The 23385-nt window shown below is 46.8% G+C and overlaps 1 protein-coding gene across 28 annotated transcripts in view; it reads left to right on the forward strand.

The window, feature by feature from the left end:
- The window catches only part of DLG1 (discs large MAGUK scaffold protein 1), a 2685689-nt gene that overhangs the window by 1509066 nt on the left and 1153238 nt on the right, over positions 1 to 23385 (forward strand). For 27 of the 28 annotated variants that reach the window (XM_069618589.1, XM_069618591.1, XM_069618601.1 and 24 more), the window contains one exon: positions 19763 to 19907. In XM_069618589.1, the coding sequence (XP_069474690.1) occupies positions 19763 to 19907 (145 nt within the window). Of the gene's footprint in view, positions 1 to 1913; positions 2027 to 19762; positions 19908 to 23385 lie in introns of those variants that run through there. The other variant, XM_069618614.1, reaches the window with a different exon arrangement.

A 23385-nucleotide genomic window follows, 5' to 3' on the forward strand; every position in this document is an offset into this window, starting at 1 on the left:
AGAGAAAGATGCGCAAATGATAGGGCTTCGGACGACAGTCTGGAGTAAGATTCAACAGATCAAGAGCCTGAGCCTAGTCACATGGACGATGTTTCCACCTAGTGTACCTGCAATCAGTGCGCACTAATGCCAACTGAGGAGGAGAACTGCTGCTGCCGAGAAAACTCTGGATGCTTGTACTACATATTGGAAGGCGAGGCACGGCCACAATGCGTTACCGAGCTGTATGACTTCAGGACAGCCTGCCTCACACAGTCCGTGTTGAGGATTATGATGGTGCTTATGCGCGAACTTCGAGCAACCGTTCGCCCTCGCAATCCAAGTGACTAGTAAGTGTCCTGTAGTTGTGATGTCACTTAGACCACTACCATTTGATGGTTGTCTCCTATATTGTCGTAACTTTGATCTATCAATGCCAAACGAATTTAGTCTTGCAATTCTATACATCACTCGCAATTTGGGGAAATCGTAGTGGTCTCCTTATGTTTGTTTCATGTACAACCATGAAGTAATATTTATTTGTGTCCCAAATGTAATGGAATGCCTAGTCGTTCAATATTGTACAGTGTCTAAGTAACATTTGTACGGGCAACAATGCCATTGGATACAAGATTGCATTTTCAACTAAGGTTTAATACACTTATCTTGTTAATTTAAAAACAGTTTGTATCTTTCTCTTTCACAGGTGGTACAGGCTGGTAGCCTATCGTTCGTTTACATGGTGGCTTCATGGGAGGCTTGGACACCGCATTCGATGAGTAATACCCGCCTCTGTCTTTGGTGCCATTAGAGAAACTTTCCCCAGTGACAGCGGCCAGTACATGGGATTTTCCCCACACTGTGCTGCAACCCGAAGTTTATAATGTGTAGCACATTTGTGCCATCAAAATCTGTAACAAAATAAAACACAACCGAAGTTTTATCAATGGTTGTTTAAATGTTTCAGTGAATCAAGCATGTCTCCATTCGGCAGTATTCCAGACTTATCTGCACACCTCCTGCCCATCCATCCCCCCGCCATTATCAAAGGCAGTTGGCACCAGGGGATGTGCGCTGCCAAAGGGGGCTCAGGGGTGGGAAAGGCCAAGGTGTCAAACACCATGTACGCTTCAAAGGTATTTTACGCGCAGGGGTCATTGTACACATGGCCGAGCCAGACCCCGTGTCTCCAGGCAGGCTCCACTTGATTCAGCCACACCCCTGCTATCCACATAAGACCACGCCATATACACGTCATTCATTCACATACTCACCCACTTTTCTAATTCTTTATAAACCAGTTGATATTTATCATGAGAACATCTTTGAGCATTGCAAGTCAACTCATGAACGTGCTACCTGAGAACTTGTGACCACTGCGAGTCAGCTCGTCATTGTGCTACCTGTGAACATCTCCCTGTTCTCCTGCTACTAACTACCCTGCTTGCTGAAACTAACTGTTTGTTGGTCAAGGTAAGGGCATGTCACCTAATCATATCTCCTTGATCTTTAAATTTCTATCTATTTCGAACAAACGTACCCAGTAGTGTAATGTTCATTCATCTCATTGCCATTGACTTGAGTTTAATTTGTTATGTTATCGATATATAGCAATTGTTATCAGTGGTATGCGTACTGACAGTTCCCTCGCATGAAAAAAAGTAGGTCCTAGTTCTGATGCCATTAGACAGTGACATTATTATAAACTAGCATCTTATGCAAATTGCTTCAGTGCAACATTTCAATCAGTGGGTTTCGCACAGTCATCTTTGATCGAGTAAACTAGCCATCAATCGGCTGAAATTCAAAATGATTATTTTGACTAAGTGACGTGCACGGTGTACAAGGGTATCTGTGTAAGCCATGTGTGCGATTAAATAATTTGATTTCAAATACGAATGACTTATTTTAAATGAATATTCTTTTCTAGGGATGTATACAAGATCGGGATATAGAAGAGGAGGCACGTGGATCCAAGTTGGCGGGCCAGCTTGCTGGTGCAGTCGTTACAGTGAAGGAGGTTTCACAGAAAACCAAGAAAGCAAAGGTAACTAACAAACCATTTCATTTGCAAATAGTGTTTTGTGCTGTTGCCTTCATAACATGCTTTTTAAAAAATCGAAAGTGCCATATACTGTATGTGGGATTTACATTGAACATGTTTTTCCAACCCGTCTTCTAGTTCCCCGATGGTATACGAACTATGCAGACGCAGACAGCTACAGAAATCAGAAATGCTGCTTGCCAAACTGATTTCACCATGGAGCAACTATTATTTGAGGCCCAGCGTGTTCAAATCAATAAGTAGACTCGAGATGCTTTTTTTGCCCAATGGCCAGAAAAGGAATTGAATGTGACCGGCGAAGCCAGCAAAGTGTTGTTGGACCATTGCTACAATGCGAGAGCTCCACCAGATGAAGATGAAACTGAATGTAATGAAGATGCTTTTCAAATAGTAGCAGACCACTTGACACAATCAACACCCGCCAAAAAAGGGCCACCCAAAAAACAATCGACATTGATTTTTTCTCCGATTCGTGTTCAAGTAATAGAAGCTGAAATAACAGAGACTGAAGCATCAACCCAATTGACCGAGGAACTTGCCAAAGATCTGGTCTACAGTTTTTCCAGTTGGGCTGATATGTCAACCACAGTTGAGTCAGAAACAACATTCATGCAAGATGATAGTCTAATAAAGGAGCCCAAATACATTGTATTCGACAGCTGCTTGATGGAGATTTTAATGATGCTGAAATGTGTGCATCCAGTGAGAGGGAAAGTATGCAGGAAGCCATTGGGGAATGTGACTCGTGCATCACAAGGCAGTAACCTCAAAATACAAGCCACCTATGAAATGCTCCATGCAAAATGTTCATGGTCCGCTCAACCGATGCTGGGGAAACTGCCAGCTGGCAATCTACTGTGTGCAGCTGCTTTACTTTTCAGCAGCTCTAGTTTCAGTAAGTTGTCCAGTTTCTGTCCATTTGTGGGACTCCAGTTCCTTTCTAAAATGCAGTACTACAAATATCAACATCAATATCTATTCCCTGTTTTTAGTGAAGCTTGGAAAATTGAACAAATGTCTATTCAAAGTACATTCTCCGAAAAACTGTTCAGGCTAGCTGGCGATGGAGTGTGACGGCACCGGATTTTCGCACTGCACATACTACTTTCAGGACATGGAAACAAAAAAAAAAGGTGTGTCTGATGGTCGTGCAGGTGTCCGAATGTAAATCCTCAGTGGCCATGGAGAAACTTGGTTTTATAAAATCCCTGAAAGATCTCCAATCGAGGGGAATGCAAATCAACCTCATAGCCACTGACATACACGTTTCAATAGACAATGAGAGCGCAGTTTCCAAATATTCGCCATGAATTTCATGTATGGCACGTTGCCAAATCAATCAATAAAAAAATCTGAGCTGCAAGAAAAATTAGGTTCTGAAACTATTTTACAGTGGTCCCAGTCTTCCAGCAACTGTCTTTGGTGGAGCTCCAAAACTTGTGATGGGTCTGTTGAAATTCTATCAGAAAAATGGCAGTCACTAATGCACCACTGTTCCAACGTTGGACAGAAAACCAACATTTCCACCAATGTGCATATAGCCCTTTGTCGCCGAAGCAGGAACGAAAGAAGTGGTTGATTCCATCTTCACCTCCACACAAAGCTCTTGAGAAGATTGTGTTTGATAAAACTCTATCAAGAGATCTGAAGGGACTCTCAGAATTCTGTCACAAGGGAGATTTGGAGGTGTTCCACAATATGTGCCTAAAGTACAGACCGAAGAGATTGCATTTCGGCATAGACGGGGATGCAATATAGGACATTACTAGCGGTATTAGCGCATAACAAGACGGTAGGGCGTGAACAATCGAGGACTGTGGGAAACTTTGGGATGCTTCGCTACACAATAGTCTTTACGAAAAGATGCAAAAAATGGGTTGTCAAGCCAATATACGAGGAAATGGAATTCGATTTTGTGAAAGATCGTATTATGACTGTCTTGGACATACATACTCACAGAATCGCGTGCGATTTTGTTCCGAGGACACATACATTGCCACAAAACGTTGTAAACGTGCCCCGTCTTACTAAGGCAGAGCTTGTGGAACAGTTCACTTCCAGGTAGACATGATTACCATCTGTTTTTTTGATCAACAATGTTTACATAAAGTGTCCAAATAAAGCATCCAATTTGTCTTTTGAAATCCATCCTCTTTTTCAATTTTTTTTTCAACAAGTACCATTTTAACAAATGCCATACAATGTAACGCTGTGCTTTCACACTTCCCAGTTTCGTCGAGCTACTGTGGAACCTTCACTGATCGTGGGAAGGCCAGATGAATAACAGCATAAAAGCAATTTTGGGGTTCTGCAGTTGCCTTACCAAACAGTTGCCCAAATAGCTGACTAACTAGTCGTCCCACAAAAGGGATGAGACCTAGGCTAGATAAGATACTCGGCATGCAAGAACTGACTGTGAGCAAAACAGCATATCAAAGTGGTTTGTTGGTGAGAAATAGCTGCACTCTGACCAATATATTCATGGGGGCATGTGTTGGTGGTCGTTGCTAATGTAAGGAAGGAGTGGGTCGGTTGAGCCCCCAGCCCCCATACATTATATGTGAAAGTGACACCCTGCTCTTGCACTCGTGGGGGCACGCCTCTTTTGCCATTCTGCAGCCATGGGGAAGTAGGCCCTGACATAAGCAGAGGTGGGGCTATTGCTAGACACACTCAAACTCCATGTTGTGTACCCTCGACTCCAACTTTGGACTAGGCCGCATTCTGGCATTGCAATGTTTCCCCTCCCCCTCAGCAGCGCCACGAACCGCGAGCACTGACAGCCCCCACCTTTTTCCTCTTGCGCCTGTGCCTCCCAAGTACCTTTCTCATGGGTGCGCAGAGACAAGATGTTGAAAACAAAGAATGTATTAATTTAATTCTTCCTCTGAGATCACTGTCCTGTGTGTGTCAGGGACACACCTTGACTTGTAGTTGCTCATCCATCTCAAAAAATGTTCTCCTGCACCTCTCACCCCCGCTGTTGGAATATTACTGCTTGTTCAACATTGTGCCCCTCCAAAGCTATTATTTTCATGTACCATAAGTGTGACCCTTCCTTGCTGACCACCCCAGAGTGCCTCCCATTAAAACAAGACCCCAGTCACAGTATATTCTGTCCTAAACTAACATGCCACTCCACCCCCTTTCTATCTCTGATGTGCCAGACCTGTCGGCTATTAATCCCGGCCCCCGCTTGTTAGGCAGAACCCTGTGCAGTTCACTTAGGGAGCACTGCAGAAGATTCGGACTACAGGTATGAGCAATAAATCCCCTTTGGTATCAGACTGTGCCACAAAGATTTAGTTGGTAGCTGTGGCTAAGCAGTCAGACTTACCTCAAGAGGGAGCTGAGCGGTATTCAGGGTTTACACAATAGGACTACAGTACTATGGTACAAGGAAACACTGACCAAAGCTTTGTATTAAAAAGAATATATATTTCGAATGGATTGTGTCCTCCCACGTATTCTTCATCTTGTGATAATTCTCGGCAGAGGGCGCTGTGCTCGAGGTCGTGCCGTCGATTGTCCCTCGACGGACTCCGTACTCTGTCGACGTCACCAATGGTATAAATAGCTCGCGCCCGTTGCTTCAGTTCCGTTTTTCCGATCGCTTCGCTGTCGAGAACGGCGCGCTTCTATTTTCTGTGGAGAAAATGTCGTCATTTAACTCCTTCGACAACCAAGACGGGGTTCAAGAAGTGTTTAGATTGTGGATCTAAAATGTCGATCACCGATCCCCACCGGATTTGTCTCTGGTGTCTTGGTTCCAGTCACCGAACCGACGACTGTGGGTCCTGTCAATCCATGACCGAGAAAGCTCTTTGTGAGAGGAGAGGTAAACTTTCGGATGGGAGGGAGACCTCTAAGAAGGGTATGTCAAAAAGACATAAGAAAGCGACTGATTCGAAGGAATCGGATCGCCATAGGCACTCGGAGATCTTGATCTAGGAGTAGATCGAGACACTCTTCGTCATCATCTAAAAAAATGAAGAGGAGACATAGATCTCCCTCATCATCATCTGCTTCTTCAGAGTCGACCGAAGAAATTCGATGTCCGACTAAATCGGATTCTCCCAGTAAGTGGGAAGAATTCCGCAAAAAGATGGAGGTTTTCGGGAACGCGGCTCTGACCCCCTCGAAAGACCCTCGAAAAAAAAGCCATACCCCTAAAGTCGCTCCGTTGGACGACAAAGGGAAGTCCAAGACTACCATGGCAAAGACCGGTAGCGTCGAGGAATCTAAAAGAATTCGAGTCGACGTAAATCCGTCTTAGACTCTGAGAGTCGAGCACTTCTCCAGTGCCATTCAAAAAACACAAGTCGTCGAAGACTTCGACTTCGTCGATGCCCTCGGCGTCGATAATTTTGACTCCAAAACCAAAAAACATCCTTGACACGAGTATCGAAGTCATCTTCGAAGTCTTCGAAGATCCCTTCTACAATTTTGAAGGATTTATCAATTCCTACGACGCAGATAGTAGAGGAAGAAAGGAGATTCACTCCATTGCCCAGATCAGACTTTTTCAAGTCTATGTCGGCAATTTATGAAGAATCTGCTTCAGAAGAGGACGAAGTTACCCCTCTTGGAGTTTCTTATGGTACAAGACAAGTTCCTGAGGAACTTATTGATCAGGAATCTAGAATGAGAGACCTGCGTGATACTCTACATTCTGCCAGTGGAGTTAACACATCCCCAGAATTAGAGTTCGCCAGACCTGATCCTGCAGAGCATGCAGATGCTGGATACAGGGGTCTTATGACCAGGGTAATTGAGTATATGGGTTGGGGTAATACTTCACCCATTTTTTAAAAAGATGACATGACGGATATAATCGTCAAGGGACCTCAGAAAGATCCTGTTCTCCCTTTCCACAAGGCCCTTCAAAGGACTGTGGAGAAAAACTGGGAGAAACCAGAGAGTATTGCTGCTGCAGATAGCTCTTTTCCAAAAAAATATAGACCAGCTGGAACGGATCCTGAATATTTGAATAAACATCCGACTCCAGAGAGTTTAGTCATTCAGGCAGCATCCACTTCAAAACAAACTGCTTATCCAACTATCCCTGCAGATAGAGAGGATAAAAAAGTTGATGCCTGGGCACGTAAAGTTTTCACGTCAGGCAGTATGGCACTTAAGCCGGCAAATGTCACCTGTACCCTAGCCAGGTTTCTCCAGCATGGGGCCTGGCATGGATTCACATGCTCATGAATATTCCCCGTCAGGCCGGGAATCCTCGGTATAGAAAAAAATCAGTATCAGTTTCGTTTCTGATCTGTCTTTCTTAGTAGTAACCAATCACTGGTCTCTGGGTCATACTGCCCCCAGCCAATGACTGCCCTCTCCCTAAGCCCCGCCTCTGGCAGCCATCCTCAGATTTTTACCGCACATTCAAGTGTTGGGAGTCCTTGTGCTGTAGCTCAAGCTTTTGCTGCGTTTTCGTGCTTTTTCAGGAGATTTTTCTCATTCTTTGGTTAAATAGAGCCTCAAGCTCCACCGTTTCTACATCTGATCAACGGGGATCCGTTTCGGAGTTTTCTACGCCCCTCAATGGTGAAGTTTTGGTAGAGTTACGCTTTTGGAGGATTCCAGAAGCTCTGAGGCCTACCCTGGACATGGCCCAGGAGAAAGGAAGCTCGATGCCCGGGAAGCTGTTCAGGACATGCCCTGAATGCCAGCTTCAGAATGTTTTCAAGGAGGATGAGCATTCGTCATGCCTCTGTCTCCCTGAGGACAAGACGCACACGGAGAAGGACTGTGCGTTTTGTGGGAACATGTCGGAGCGGAACATGAAGGATCGCCACCTCCGTCTCGCCAACTAGCTGGAAGGGAAGAGCCCGTCAGGCGAGAAGAAAAAGAAGTCCGAGCGGTCTTCTAAGTCCTGTGAGGGCGCCCCGGCGACGGGGGCCCAACAAAAGGCCAAGTACCGCGAGTCCGCGCGGAACGGTCGGGCTCCTTGGCTGCCGGGCAGGGCGCAACCTCCCCGGCGCCATCAACCACGAGCCAACGTTCTGGCTCGGGTAAGAGGAAGTCTGAGAACCCGGCGAAGCTTCTGGAGATACCCCGGTCGATCTCGAAGATTCCGGCAGAGGGGGAACGAGGCTCGGACCCTCCCCCAAGGTGAAGGCCCCAGGCATACAGAAGGTGACGATGGCCTTAATTCACCCTGCTAAGACCTCGATTGAGGATGTCGCAGCGGCCCTGGCTCAGCCTGTGGAGGCGACCTCAGGACCCAGAGTCTCCCTGCCACCGCGGAGGGAGTCGTCTTTCAGGCCCATTGAGAAGACCCCCGCGAAGTCCTCGTCAGAAAAGGTGGGGGAAGGGCAGGTGGCCATCGTGGATACGGACACGACTTCTGAAGAAGAGCTCATCGAAGTCGTGGAAAAGGCCCAGCCAATCGGGAGGGATACCGACGAGAGCAACGGTGTCGCCGACGAGGTTGCTCAAGAGCACTCGCGCCCGTCATTTCCGGCGCCGCAGGACACTTCGGTGGCCATTTTGTCAGATATTCAGTCCTTATGCTTGGAGATAAGGTTGCCCCCCCGCCCGACGTAGGTACCTGAGCCAGACCTGACGGGGGAACCGGAGCCAGGACCTTCGGAAAGTCCACCGCATAAGAGGAGGACGACGCATCCTACACCACCTCTCCCACCTCTGCGACCTGCTCTGCCTTCCCCGCGATCTACTACATACAGGCTCAGACACGGCTACGACAGGTACAGATGACGACGAAGGCGACGATGGGACGTGTCCCCCGTCGCCCCCTGCTCGGGCGTCCCTGCCCAAATAGATTGGATCCTTTCATGCCATGATTTCCAGGGCATCCGAGCTCTTCCAGCTCTGTCCAGAAGAGAAGAAGGAAGGGTTCCTTTACCAACGGAGTGAGGCTAAAAGGAAGACAGTCCTCGCCGTACCACTTCTTGATGACATCTGGGATGAGGGGCTCGCCCTGCTCAAGAACCCTGCCACGGCGCCGGCAAAGAGGGACTGGTACGAGAAGTAGTACCGGGTCCCCGACGCTGCCCCCTTGTGCCTTCGGGCGCAACCTACCCCGGATTTGGTCGTCTCAGCGGCAGCAAAGAAGAAAGCTGGGGGGGCATCGGCATCAACTTCAACTTGCCCGCCGGACGGCGAGGGCAGGAAGCTGGACACGATGGGACGACGGGTCATCTCATCCGCAGCGACAACTATCAAGGTGGCCAACGCCCTGGCTATCGTAGCCCGCTACGACAGGGAGTTGTGGTTCAAAGTCACCCCTCTGTTGGACTTCCTTCCGGACGCCAAAAGTGCTGAGGCCCTTGAAATCCTACAGGAAGGTGAGATTGCTTCGGACCACGCCATCACGGTGGCAACGGACATCGCCGACACCGGTTTCCGTCAGTTGGGCAACGGCGTTTGCCTGAGACGACGAGGATGGGTCAAGGCAACGGATTTCCGCCAGGACATACAAACCAAGGTTTTGGACATGCCCTTCGACGGGAACAACCTGATTGGGAAGGCGGTTGATGAGTCCCTTCAGGCCATCAAGACAGACATGGAGCCTGCCCGGGCACTGGGAGTGCTCCAACAACGACGGCCGTCCTTTCGGAGCTCCGGAGGCAGACAAGGTGCCTCCAAGGGATCCGGCAGTGGCTCCTCCACGTACCGCCAAGCGGCAAGATCTTCGTCCCAGGAAGCCTACAGGGGACGCGGCAAGTCAGGTGGTGCCCGTCGACAGGGAGGTCAAGGAGGCAAGGCTGCCTCCAAACAAGATTGAACAGACCATGGGGTCGGGCCCCCGCCGAAGCACCCCGGCGGGAGGCCGGCTGGTGCGGTTCGTCAGCGTGTGGGAGTCCATCTCCACTGACCATTGGGTGCTGGACGCCCTGGCCCAAGGACACGCCCTCGAGTTTCAGAAGACGTGCCTTTGCATTCCACCTGTGGCCAGGAAGGAAAATCACGCCCCTCAACTACTGTTGGAAGTAAGGGCGATTCTCACGAAGGGTGCCATTGAGCTTGTCCCAAAGAGGCTTCGGGGCTCCGGAGTTTACTCAAGGTACTTCCTCATAAAAAAGAAGACAGGAGGATGGCGCCCCATCCTGGACCTGCGACGACTGAACAAGTACATCAAGGCACATAAGTTCCGGATGGTCACCCTCCAGCACGTGCTGGGACAGCTGGAGGAGGGCGATTTCCTGTCGTCGTTGGACTTGGAAGATGCGTACTTCCATATCCCCATTCTAAAAAGACACCGAAAGTTCCTCCGGTTCGTGGTCCAAGGGCGGCACTACCAGTTCAAGGCCCTCCCGTTCGGATTGAAGTCGGCACCCAGGGTGTTCACAAAGTGCCTCGCACCGGTGGCGGTGCGGCTACGTCTACAGGGGATCCACGTCTACCCCTACCTGGACGACTGGCTCATCCGGGCAAGGACAAGGGAGCTCGCCGTGGAGCACACTGCGAAGACCGTCCAGCTGCTCACGGACCTGGGATTCTCCATCAACTTTCCAAAATCCCACCTGGTTCCGTCGCAAGTCGCCCTGTTTCTGGGAGCCAAGCTCGACACAGTGGCGCGGCTGGCCTCGCCGTCGGAGGAAAGGACCAGGACCATTCTGGGCAAGGTGCAGCGTCCTTACCCATACCCTGTGGGACTGTATTTCGGCGGCGGCTGATCATATTCCAGAAGGCGAGGAAAGGGAAGGCTTCCTGAATATAGTTAAAGACGGGAAGGAGGCAATGGGGGAATGTCTCCAGTCTGGACTGGATGCTGCTGATAGTATTAGGAGATCCATTGCTGCAAGCGTTGTGCTATGCAGATTCGTGTGGTTAAGGAAGTCGGGGTTTGCACCAGGCGTGCAAGCTAGACTCCTCAACATACCCTTTGATGGCTCGAGGCTCTTTGGCAGAAAGGCTGATGAAAGCCTAGAAAAACTTCAGACCTCGAAAGCGGCAGCTAAATCACTTAGCGCCTCTTTGCGCCAGCCTCTCAAACCCTATTCCGGCTCATCTTCCTGGAGGGGTCGTTCTTTTCGATACTACTCCTCTTTTGGTAGCGGAAGAGGACAGGCTTCTCAAAGGGGCAAAAGAAACTTCCCTCGTGGAGCACGTGGAAGAGGTGCAAAATCAGCCTCAGGAGCGGCATCTGTACCTACAGCCACTCCTGCAGCCGCCTCCAAATCCCTCTGAGACATTGTTGCACAAAACGCCAGTGGGAGGCAGGATCTCTCAGCATTTGAAGGAATGGCGGGGCATTACCTCAGATGCTTGGGCACTGGAAACAGTAGGCCAAGGTTACTGCCTCCCCTTCCAAAAAAGGCCTCAGAATCATCCACCGGGAGCCAACTCCGCCAAAATTCCGGATCCGCTCCTGTTGCAGGAAATTTTAACCCAGCTAGAGAAAGGTGCCATAGAACTGGTACCTGTAGCGGAGAGGAACAGGGGTTGGTACTCTCCATATTTTCTCATCCCAAAAAAGGACGGAGGACTGAGACCCATCTTGGACTTGAGAAACTTTAACAAGTTCCTCAGGAAGGACAAGTTCAAGATTGTGACTTTCTCGGATCCTTGAGGCTCTCCAACTCCAAGATTGGTTGGTATCATTGGACCTTCAGGATGCTTACTTTCATGTGCCAATTCATCCAAAGCACGGAAAGTACCTGAGGTTCGGGATTGGCAATTCTCGTATCAATTTCAAGTTCTGCCTTTCGGGTAGACCTCCGCCCTGAGGGTTTTCACCAAACTGTTGGCGGTTGTGGCAGCAAGTCTCAGGAGAGTATACCCCTACCTGGACGATTGGTTGATCAGAGCAAGTTCTCCAGAATAAGCTCAGGATCATCTTTCGATCACCTGCCACTTCCTCCACAAATTGGGCTTCTCCCTCAGTTTCAAGAATTCGCACATGATACCATCCCAGAAGCTCCAGTTTATCAGAGCAGTCTTGGACACTTCCTCAGGAAAAGCCTCGCCTCCCGAGGTGAGAGCTCTCCACATCCAGCAGATGGTAACAAAATTCCAGAATGCCCAACGTCTACCGGCCTTCGATTTTCTCAGGTTGCTTGGCCTCATGGCATCCTGCATTTTCCTAGTACCAGAGGCCAGGTTGAGAATGAGATCCCTTCAATGGGCACTCGGAACTCAGTGGTCCCAGCTCTCAGGGAATATGTCGGATCTTCTGCAAGTCCCGAGCGCAGTTGCTCAGGATCTTCTATGGTGGGCTTGCAACGACAACATTCTCAAGGGAGAGTCTTTTTGGCAACCATGGCCGGAGATAACAGTAGTGACGGACACCTCACTCATGGGGTGGGGAGCACACACCAACGATCTGACAATCGGCGGTCGTTGGTCTCCATCGGAGTCCAAACTACACATCAACCTTTTGGAGCTGAGGGCACTCAGACTAGCTCTGAAGGCCTTTCTGCCCTCTGTACAGGGAAAGAATGTCCTGATAATGACGGACAACACGGTGGCCATGTACTACCTCAACAAAAGAGGAGTCGTCGGGTCACTACCACTGTGCAGAGAGGCAATGCAGCTATGGTTCTGGGCAATACGAGAAGGAATCTCTCTATCGGCAATTCACCTAGCCGGAGAGAAGAACACGGCGGCAGACGCTCTGAGCAGGCAGAGCACGGTCTCTCACGAGTGGGAGATAGCTCAGGAAGTCCTTCTGCAGATCTTCACCCTTTGAGGAACCCCTCAAGTGGATCTGTTCGCCACCGCGATCAACCGGAAGTGCGATCAGTACTGCTTAAGGGAATTTCCTCAAAGAGGAGCTCTGGGAGACGCATTCGTAGTGGAGTGGAAGTTTCCACTGCTGTACGCATTTCCCCCAGTCCCTGTGATTCCTCAAGTAATCAGGAGGTTGAGAAAGTTCAGGAAAACCATGATCCTAATTGCCCCAGATTGGGCCAGGAGGACGTGGTACCCCGACCTTCTGGACATGTCCATCTGCCCTCCAATACGTCTTCCGCAAACAGAGGATCTTCTCTCGCAAGAGGAAGGTCGGATCTCCATCCAGAAGTCAAGACACTCAACCTTCACGCATGGTTTCTGAGAGGTTGAGATACCAGGATTGGGATCTTCCGGACGAAGTAATGGAAATCTTGCTTTCAGCCAGAAGACCAGCAACAAAATCTTTGTACCAATGTCGCTGGAACAGGTTTAGTAACTGGTACAAAGACAAGGATGTGGACCCTTTTCAGTGTGGCACCCCAATGGTGCTTTCTTTTCTATTACATCTAGCTAATCTGGGGCTCCAGATAGGAACAACCAAAGGATACCTTGCTGCGCTGTCTATTTTCAAGCGCTCCTCGGAAGAGGTTTCATATTTCAAAATACCGTTAATCATTCAATTCTTAAAAGGGCTTACTAATGTATACCATCCAGTACCTTTTCATGTACCAACTTGGGATTTAAATTTAGTACTAAAATTCTTGACTTGCATACCTTTTGAGCTTTTGCATTCATGTCCATTGAGGCTTTTAACTCTAAAAACTGTCCTTCTTGTGGTCCTATCATCAGCCTGCAGGGTTAGTGAACTTCAGGCTCTCTCATGCAAACCACCATATACTATTTTTTTATAAGGTAGTCCTTAAAGTTAAACCTTCGTTCTTACCAAAAGTAGTCTCAGACTTCCATTTGTCACAAAAAGTAGTACTACCAACTTTTTATCCTCCTCCTCGTTTGGGCAAGGAAGAGGAGAGACTGCACAGACTAGATCCCAAGAGGGCTCTTAGTTTTTACATCTCAAGGATGGCTAAATTGAGACAAGATGACCAACTATTCGTGGGTTATGCTGGTCATAAATTAGGATTATCTGTAACAAAACAGACCATTTCCCGCTGGATCATATTAGCCATAGTTGAATGCTACAGATTAGTGGGAAAAGAACCACCAGATGGGCTTCGTGCCCATTCTACAAGGGGAAATGGTTACTTATACGGCTCTAAAGAGGGGAGTCCCGGCAGCAGATATTTGTGCAGCTGCAACCTGGAAAACAATGCATACTTTTGTTAAATATAATTTTTTGGATACTGCCTCCTCTAATGAGGGTTCATTTGCCGAGGCAGTTCTGCATTCTGTCCACGAAAACTGAAATTAGTACTCCCGCCTCCAAAATTGCTAGTGCTATGGGAGCCTATCACAAAATGAGGAATACGTGGGAGGACACAATCCATTCGAACAACAAGTTACTTACCAACTGTAACGTTCTTACGACTGGATGTTCCTCCCACGTATTCCTCATCGACCCTCCCATCCTACCCCACAGTACAGTTTACATTTTCTTACACTTTCCTCTCACGAAGAATGTATCGGTCATGGGGCACGCCTGGGTGTTCCTCCCATATGTTTCATCGAAAAAACAGAACAGAAGCAACGGGCGCGGCTCGAACTATTTATACCATTGGTGACGTCGACAGAGTACGGAGTCCATCGAGGGACAATCGATGCCACAACCTCGAGCACAGCGCCCTCTGCCGAGATATTATTTTTCCAAAGCAGCAAAGCTGGAGATAACGAATTATCACAAGATGAGGAATAGGTGGGAGGAACATCCAGTCGAAAGAACGTTACAGTTGTTAAGTAACTTGTTCATTTATTTTACACACTTCCAGTTCAACACATAAATCACAGTTATTAAAGCAAGTTAAAATCAGTCAAGAAAAGTATACACAACTCCCTAGTTAAATTGTAGACAAGTATCAGCAAGAGTGAAAACTGAGCAAAACGGCGCAGTGAAAACCACACACAAATGGCACTCTATCAATTTCTCACAAGGGAGGGAAAGAACAAGTTATGCAGGAATATACTCTTAGGCACCTTAGCAACACTTCCCAATAAGATTGTGAACAGGTTTAGGCAAGGCAGTTCTTTAGCATGTATAATACTTAGGTGAAAACCGAGCAAAATGGCACTTCACAAGTTTAAAAAGTGGGAAGAAAAGGTGGTTACAAGAGATAGGTGCACCAACACATTTCTAGGTGAGAAGAAATCTAGAGAAGGCAGTTCTAACAGATTTAGCCAGAGGAAATAGGCCTGTGCCAGAGTCAGTGGTACAGGGCAAAGTGCCCAGGAGCAAAATGTTCTTGTAGCTGCCGTCAAGTCTTTGATAAACGATTCGAAAAGGTGGTTGCAGAAGGTGAAAGACAATGTTAGATGATAGGGCGGCCAACCCAACCGGTAGGTAAAGGATTTAAACCACCTTTAGCGATACCAAACGAAAAGGGAGGCCTGGCGGAACAAAGAACCTTAAAATGTAGAAGAGGCTCCTGCAGTGGAGGTGGTTCCTGGCATTTCGGTTGATCCAGCAGAGGAAGAGAGACTCTCGTCGTGGAGGAAGGATCGAGTTACTGCACTGCCCAGGGATGAAACCAGCCACGTTGCTGCCAAACGAAATAAAAGGTACGCTCCCTTAAATCGCGGTCTGGGTGGACGGGTGCCTGGCTATCAGGTCTCCGAGTGCAGGGCACTGGCGATTCGACCAAGGGAGGTCCTGAAACGCGATTGGCAAACTGGTTGGCCCCACCAGCTCAAGGGAAGAAGGCGCTTGCAGATGATCTTCTCTCTTCGTGTGGAGAAAAGTGGTGAGGCGCTGCAGCAGGGCTTCACCGGTGGTTCAGTTGATGCAGATGTCTTTGGCTTCTCTCCTCTTCGGCTTCTTAGTTCCAGTGGCAACGTCTTGCTCTTCCAGTCCTCAGGACCCTGCTTTTATGCAAAAAGAACCCCATTAATACAGCCTAGCTGTCACTTAGACAGTGGAGTGGTCATCCTGGCAGGAGACCCTCCAGCCTATCAGGGCAGAGAGCGACATGGGTTGCTGAAGCAACCCTGTCCAGGGGTCCTACTCCCCCCTCCCACACAATGGGTCCACCCCAGACTCAGTGGCACCGAAAGGAGGGCTTCTTGGCAGAAGCCCGCCAAAGGGGCAAACAAAGGATCCCCGACCTGGGTTAGGATCTTAGAGAAAGACACGAGAGAGAATTTATATAAGAGTTCTGGCAAATAAACCTACCAAAGTAAAGTTAATATAACAATAAACCGGCGGTATGTTAGAGGCAGTCGGTATATGTGGTAGCCTCTAACAATGGGAAAATCCCAGAGGGAAATATTTGCGGTTGAATATTTTTGGTAGTAACCACTGCCACCAGCCAGAAACTTTTGAGCGAGGGACTGTACAATAGCCTCTCGAAAATGAACATAAGGGAAACACTATTAACCCTTGCCAGTAGCTCCATAGTAAAATGGTTTTCTGGTTTTGTTCATAAAGATTGACTAGTAAAGGCAATGGTGGCTTTACATGCCCTGGAGACAGTAGTCAGTCCCAGGGTATGGAGTCTATGTTTGGGAGTCGCTACGACACCCCTGTGTTACTGCACGGAGGGTGCTGTGTAACACAAGTGCATAAAGATGGTTCCTATGAGGGTGAGATAAACCCCATAGGCATTGAACACAAAAAATAGCCTAGAACACACATAGCAAACATGCCTAAGAGTGGGGAAAAGAATCTCACTCTTAGCAGGAGAAAAAAACAAACCCTTCAAATCCAGCAAAGCTGCTGGGGGACTCTATAGGTAAGGGAAATTAGCCATAGAATGCGAATTCTACCCAACACCACTGGTTGCCTCGGGGGCAAGACCCCCACACCCTTCACCTCGCTAGTGACCCAAAGTGGGATAGTAGAAACGCACGTATGCAATTTATAGGCCTCTAATGTATACTTAAAAGGCATAGTGATGATCATTATTTAATGCATGTTTAGGATAAGTGTGTAGATCAGTGTGGAGAGTGAGCGCCTTCACTATAGGATGTCTCATCACAGGGGCCGATCTTTGATTTGCAGCCCTCGGAGTCTTAACAATTTCAAACGCAGTGGGGGTAGGTGTCAGCGTTGCCAGAATATATGACCAATGCAGAATAGGTTTATGGGGGGTGATGTTGAGGTGGTGCAGGGTTAGGGTCTGGAAACCAGATGCGTTCAAAGAGAACTGCGTTCATGGGTTCAGGGGACCGCGGCCTGGCAGGAGGAGGTTGCACCAGGGCTTGCTCAGACATTCTTGTACGAGCACATTTTGTCAGGGCTCGAGACTTGCTCCTTGTGAAAAATGTTTACGTGATTTGCCCTGTGAACAGGAGATGGGCTGAGCTGACAGGTCGTGTGGGCTGGCTGTGGAAGTCGCTCAGAGAGTGCAAAGTTCTCCAGAGGAACAAAGTAAATCACTAGAAATTTTGCGCGCCAATGGTGGATGGCAGCAAACAATTCATTTGTTTTTCAAAAATGTTACTAATGCCACTATGGTCTGAAGGGCTATTGGCTCCCAATGTGAGTAAAGGTCAGCGGCTTTGAATTTTTGCTTGCGAGCTGAGCAAACCCATGCATCGTACACAGTATAAGGTTCAATTGTTTTTCGACCTTGAAAGAAAGGGAGAATTCCGAAAGGAATTAATGAAGGGAGTGGTGTAATACCGTCAAATATGATAAGGTTCACCATTCCAAAATTCGACAAAGGAACATGCAATTTGATTTTATGAAAATGTATTGATGTGAACAGAGTCTCTGCCTTTATGCCGAGAGAATGGAAATGCAGAATATTATGTAAGTTTTACTGTTGACGATTTTATAGACCAACAAGTCAAGTTATCATTAGCCGACCGTTATTGCTGGCTTACATTGTACTGGGTTATTCTTTGTGGCATATTGCAACGACACGCAAATACATCCTGTGCACGTACTTGTCTTTGTCCCGGGCACGTGGACAGTCCAGCATTGAGATGCATGTAGTCCACCACTGGGTTCCCCCAGGTTCCACAAACGCCAAATTCCACGCTAATATTTAATTAAAATGCTGGCTATGTGTTCGAATTGTAGCGTCAGCTTCCACATCCCATTTCGAGCTGAACATACTCCATAGCATTAACCTCTGAAGCAAATTGTAGACTACATTCCACATTGTTGTCTCTGTGTTCCCATTTTTTCACATCTGTGTTTATCATTAGTTTTAACACGGGCCAAATTAATGGGTAAAATGATAAATTGTAATAAAGATTGGCTACTGAGACACATTTCTGTTATGTTTTTCCAACAGCTACATCCTGCCTTTCTGCGATTGGCATCGATTCAGATACCAACTGACAGGTTTTTTAACAGGCAGCTGCAGATAGACTTGAATGGCTGGATCACAATGAGGCTTTTTTGGGACGATCGCCACGGGCTGATATGCCCTTATGCGGTACTAGCGATAAGGAGCAACCTGACATCGTTTATGGTGGCCTAGCGCCAAGCTGATGCCCAAGCCTTGCGATTCACGGTGCGTCCAGTGTGCTTTTTATACCCAAAAGGAACACCGCGTGACTCACGATAAACATTTGTGGATCGAGAACAAAAAATAAAATTACCCATTTGCTTGAATATGGCAATCGCCGGATGTTCTCGGAGCGTTTATTGTTAAATAAAAGTACTTTACAAATTGTACAGTTTTGCTAGCTCCTTTAAAAGTATAGTTTTATATTCAAAATTGCGACGCGCTGTGTTGTGAGATGTGTGTTGATATTCTGGATTCTGCGTCAACTAACGTCAACACAGGTGATGACTCGGCGCGTTTGGCTACGTTGCCCAGTAATGTCATGGAGATAGGTAGAGAATATCACTAGGTTTGGTGATGTCCACCTCAGGGGCGGGGGATATGATTTGTACCGCCAGGGCAGTCCACCTTGGGCGATGCAGCAACGGATAAGATTATCACAAGATGGCCGCACCCTGCTGCCTGATTTTGCATTTGTAAAAAAGAGGAAAACTACGGTAAGGTGCATAGGAAATGTTTCTACGATCGATCATCGTATGCTTAAAAACACATGCCCGAACGCTCGGGACAATAACATTTTTGAGCGCACTATTCCTTTACGATGAAGAAGGCCACCAGGAGCGGAGCTAAGGATGAATGTCATTGGTTGGGGCAGTATGACCCAAAGTCACAGCAATGGGCTGTATAAGGGACAAGCAATTTCTTCAGCTTCAAAGCAAAACTGCTTTAACATTACCGAGGACTCCCATCCTGACGATGGGACATATTCATAATCATGTGAATCCATGCCATATATCAATGCTGGAGAACAGGAGTTACAGGTATGTAACGTGTTCCTTGTTCCAGTGCTGCTGCTTTCCTAGCAACGCTCTCTTCAGGAGTGTAATTGAATGGGAGTTATCGCCCTACTTCTGACATACCCTTTATCCCTCTAGTAATATATTACATTTTTTAGCAGAACTAGGAATGTGTGTTTTAAAATTGCTTTAAGGGCACTCTTTTCCAGTCCTCCTATAAGTTCTGAATATAATCTGATGATAATGTAATGTTCCTCTAAGCCATTTATTTTGCATCCCCCCCAAACGACCCAAAGAGAAAATTATGATAAACAGCAGACGGCCAGTGCTTACTTTGTAGAAGGAGTATCGGCTCACTGCTACTGATGGATGCGTATAACAAAGAACATGGAAATTTTGTACATTGAAATACAGACTGCTGCTGTTTCACGTTAAATTTGGTAAAGGCAAGTTTGTATCTCTTGTTTGAAATTCTTTGGCTTGCATTTTCTTTTATACTATCTATTTTTCCTATACTGCCTTTAGTCTAGAGTAGAGTGAGGTCATTCATTGATACCAATCAATCAGACGGTTTTGAATGAAGCAGTAAAATATTATTCCTATTCTTAGGTTAAGAAAAAATGTCATAACAGCTCATTCTTTTGTAGGTAAACAATGCTTGCTTAGAAGAAGTTTCACACGAAGAAGCTGTGACTGCCTTAAAAAACACATCTGACTTTGTTTGTCTGAAAGTAGCAAAACCCACAACAATGTACATGAATGACAGCTATGCTCCTCCAGATATCACAAATTGTAAGTGTCTCCTGTAATTTTTTATCCATATATCTTTTCTATTTGTTTTAATGTTATGTGGAATGTTATTTTTTAATGTTCATTTGTAAGAAATGTTTCTATGCATGGAGCCACATGGGGACTTTCTGTCTTCCAGTCCGAAGACTCTAGATTCTCCTTTAAGTTTGTTGGCAGAACCTATTGGTAACTGTTAACTAGTTGTTTCCATGCAATGACGGCAGGGCAAAGGCTCTGTGATGCCAGAGGCAAATCTATTGCTCCTCCATTTTTAAATGTGTTAGTCTAGCTTTGAGGTTCCTTTCTTAGCCCTGGTCATAACTTTCTATGCTATAGGATATGGGTACATGCCATTGAACACCCTGCTGGCAGACCAACCCACCCAATTGGAAACATTGGATGCTCAGGTCATCCACAATTCAGATTAGGACACCGCGTTTGAGCAAATTCTCTTTCTGTCCATCTCGGTCTATATCTTGGGCAGTAATGGCTACTGAACGTCTGCTCCTAAATTCACAGCAGCATGTGAGTGTTTTGTGAAGACTGCAGTAAACAGACTATTATTGTGGAGCAGCTCATTCTGACCCCAGTGTTGTGTGTGCATGGCAGTAAGCGCCACCGTTGGGGTTTCTCACTCTCTGCCTGCCTCTCTCTCTCTCTCCAACCCCTATGCGATGGAAGAAGAATGCTCTTTTAATCACAAAAGGACATTCAATAGATAGGATATCATATTAGATAGGAGCAGTATGTTTGTGTGACTTTCTGACCACGTTGGGAAGGTGAGTGACCATACAGAACTGCAATTACCCGTGGATAAGTGCACACACTCCTATTGTTAATTCGTGCAATTCATGCGTAAAGACGCCACATAGTCCCTTCCAAAGCAAAAACCCTATTTAAAGAGTATGTATTCTAGACAGGAGACCGTATGTCAGAATTCATTTATTGTATTCATTTGATCATACTATAATCATGAAAAACATTTATAAAGAAACACATCAAATACATTAATATCACATCTATTAAAAACCAATTCTCCAAGTACACATTATCACATCTTGCATATCATTTCTCACATACTCTTTCATCCCCATTCATACAAAACACCACTCGTACTTGTGCAAAAAACGCAGTCTTAATAGTTCTGTAAATCAGAACATCCCATCTATTTGGGTTAGTGCCTTAATTGCTTAAAGTTCCTAGTTAACAGTATTTTAAGAATAAAAAGCAGGGTAGATGTTCCAAGGTGGTTGCTCTTGAACACATCAATTACCACATTTGTCTGTATAAACCCAAGTTAGAGGCAACACTGGGAGGAGTGGGCTCTATAGTGATGTCGACTCGAGGTTCGGGCAACCAGATCGGCCTATAAAATTTTCGTCTGGTGCACCTCATCAGGACATATATATTACAAACAACAAACAGTTCCTTATACAAAGCAAATTCAGGTTGGTGTGAATTGACTGTTGTCCAATGTTCAAAGGGTAATTTCTTTCGCTTTACAGGGTGCCAAGTTTCTGTAAACCCAAGTGTGTTTCCCAGAAAGCCACCAAGGTGTGTTGGCTTCAAATCTAGTATCTTTGTGCGGTACTAATAGGGCTGTGCCAAAGGCGAAGTTCCTTCTTGGTTAGGATGCTGTTATATCTTGCAGTTCTATCCCTTTTCACCAAGATATAATATAAGTTGAGTAAAACAGTCACAGGCATGGATGGATGTACATAGGTTAAGGGCAATGAACATTAGGCTTTTTGAAGTACTGTAGGCGATACGGCCAGCTGTTAGGGATGGAACCATAATGGATGTGTCCCAATTAAGTTAACTACACAGGGCTTTGTAGTAAATTTGTAGTAAACATCTATATGTCAGTGGCTTTATCTAAACCAGAACTGTCATTTTATGTCCCCTTTATAGATCATTCTAGTGTTTTTTTAAAGCAACAAGTTGTGGCGTAAAATGAGGCTGTGTCCCGCGTAGCATCCATCCACCAAAAACGCATGAAAGTTGCCAAGATAGCCCAAATAACATGATGCTGTGTCGCAAGGCAAGATGCCACGCACCCTGGCACCAGCTCCCACTATAGGACAGGTCAGAGGTGAATATATACCTCTTTTAAGGTTAGTCCTGACTTCAGACCTAGGATGCAGGTAGGATTGAGTGAAAGGGGAGTTGATGCAGGAACAGCCTGCTGTGACTGTCTTTTCCTGGAGAGGAACCAGACAGCACAGATGACACTGGGGCAGTGGGAGAGTGCCAAGCCCGAGCTCCCACGTTCCCTCTAATAAATCCTCACCATGTCGGCCTGCACCTGGTAGAGGGGGGCCACTTTGTGTATTATCAGGCCCAATCAATGTGCAGACAGATATGGTGTAGTGTATGTATCTGCAATTATTTCAACAAACAACTTCGAAGACGCATTCGTGACTGAACCTTTTATCTGGGAACATGAGGCAAGGCACCATTCTTCATTGTGCAAATCTCCCCTCTGTACCCTTCTCTACTCCACATTCTCGTCTGCTGTACACCCTTTTCTCCCATGTCCCTTCCTGCACCCCACACCAAGTCAATCCTCTGACACACTGCCTTCTGCACTTTCTCACTTGTCTGTACTTCTCTCTCATTTGCAAAACCCAAAGCACCTCCTATGTCATTTCTGCCCTACACCACTCTACCTGTGTTCTGGTCTTTCTTGCACCTCTCTCTCCCCTGCACATACTGGTCACGCTGTGCTGCAAACCATCCCTATCTTTCATCTGCACTCCGTTCTTGTTCCCATCTCTCCCCTCTCTTGCTCCTCTTTTTCTGTCCTCTGCACCCTTTCTACCCTTTTTCACTTTGCAGTCCCACACTCTACTGCACCCCAGTCCCTCGCTTCCAATTCCCCCATGGCCAGCACCCCACAACTCTCATCTACACTTACTCAGCACTTTCTCCCCAGTATTCAGAGCACCCTCGATATCCTGGCTTACATTTCATAGGTTTTCTCTTGCACGCCATGCATGACCAACCACTCCATATAGCTTCTCAGAATAAGCTGAAACAGGCATGCCAGATCCATGACCTTAAAAGGGCCCATTGATACCTGCAAGCATTAACTCTTAAGAAATAGTCAGGAGCATGGATATTTGGAAGGGGGGACAGACGCAGGAGTCCCTAAATCCACGTACTGCCGAGGCTCTACCCCCAAAATCTGATCACACTGCGACCACTCAAGTAGGCTGAATAAAACAGGGTGAAGCTTAGCCAAGACCTACAGAAGATTAGCGCTTGATTTCTTTTAAGAGATGCGCAGGATAGGCACCAACAAATTGTTTATTTTTGGCAGGGACAGAGTTCAGATCTGTGCTGGTAATAGTTTGCTTTATGGAGTATAATAACACTTTGGTCATAGCGCTTCATGCTAGATGCTTTCAGCTTCTAGGCAATGGAATAACAGGTATTATTACCCTCATTTGAACAACTCTGAATTTATGAAAGGTTAAGT

The sequence above is a fragment of the Ambystoma mexicanum genome, chromosome 10 (genome assembly GCF_040938575.1).
Source record: "Ambystoma mexicanum isolate Mex_15411 chromosome 10, UKY_AmexF1_1, whole genome shotgun sequence".
Classification (NCBI taxonomy): Eukaryota; Metazoa; Chordata; class Amphibia; order Caudata; family Ambystomatidae; genus Ambystoma; species Ambystoma mexicanum.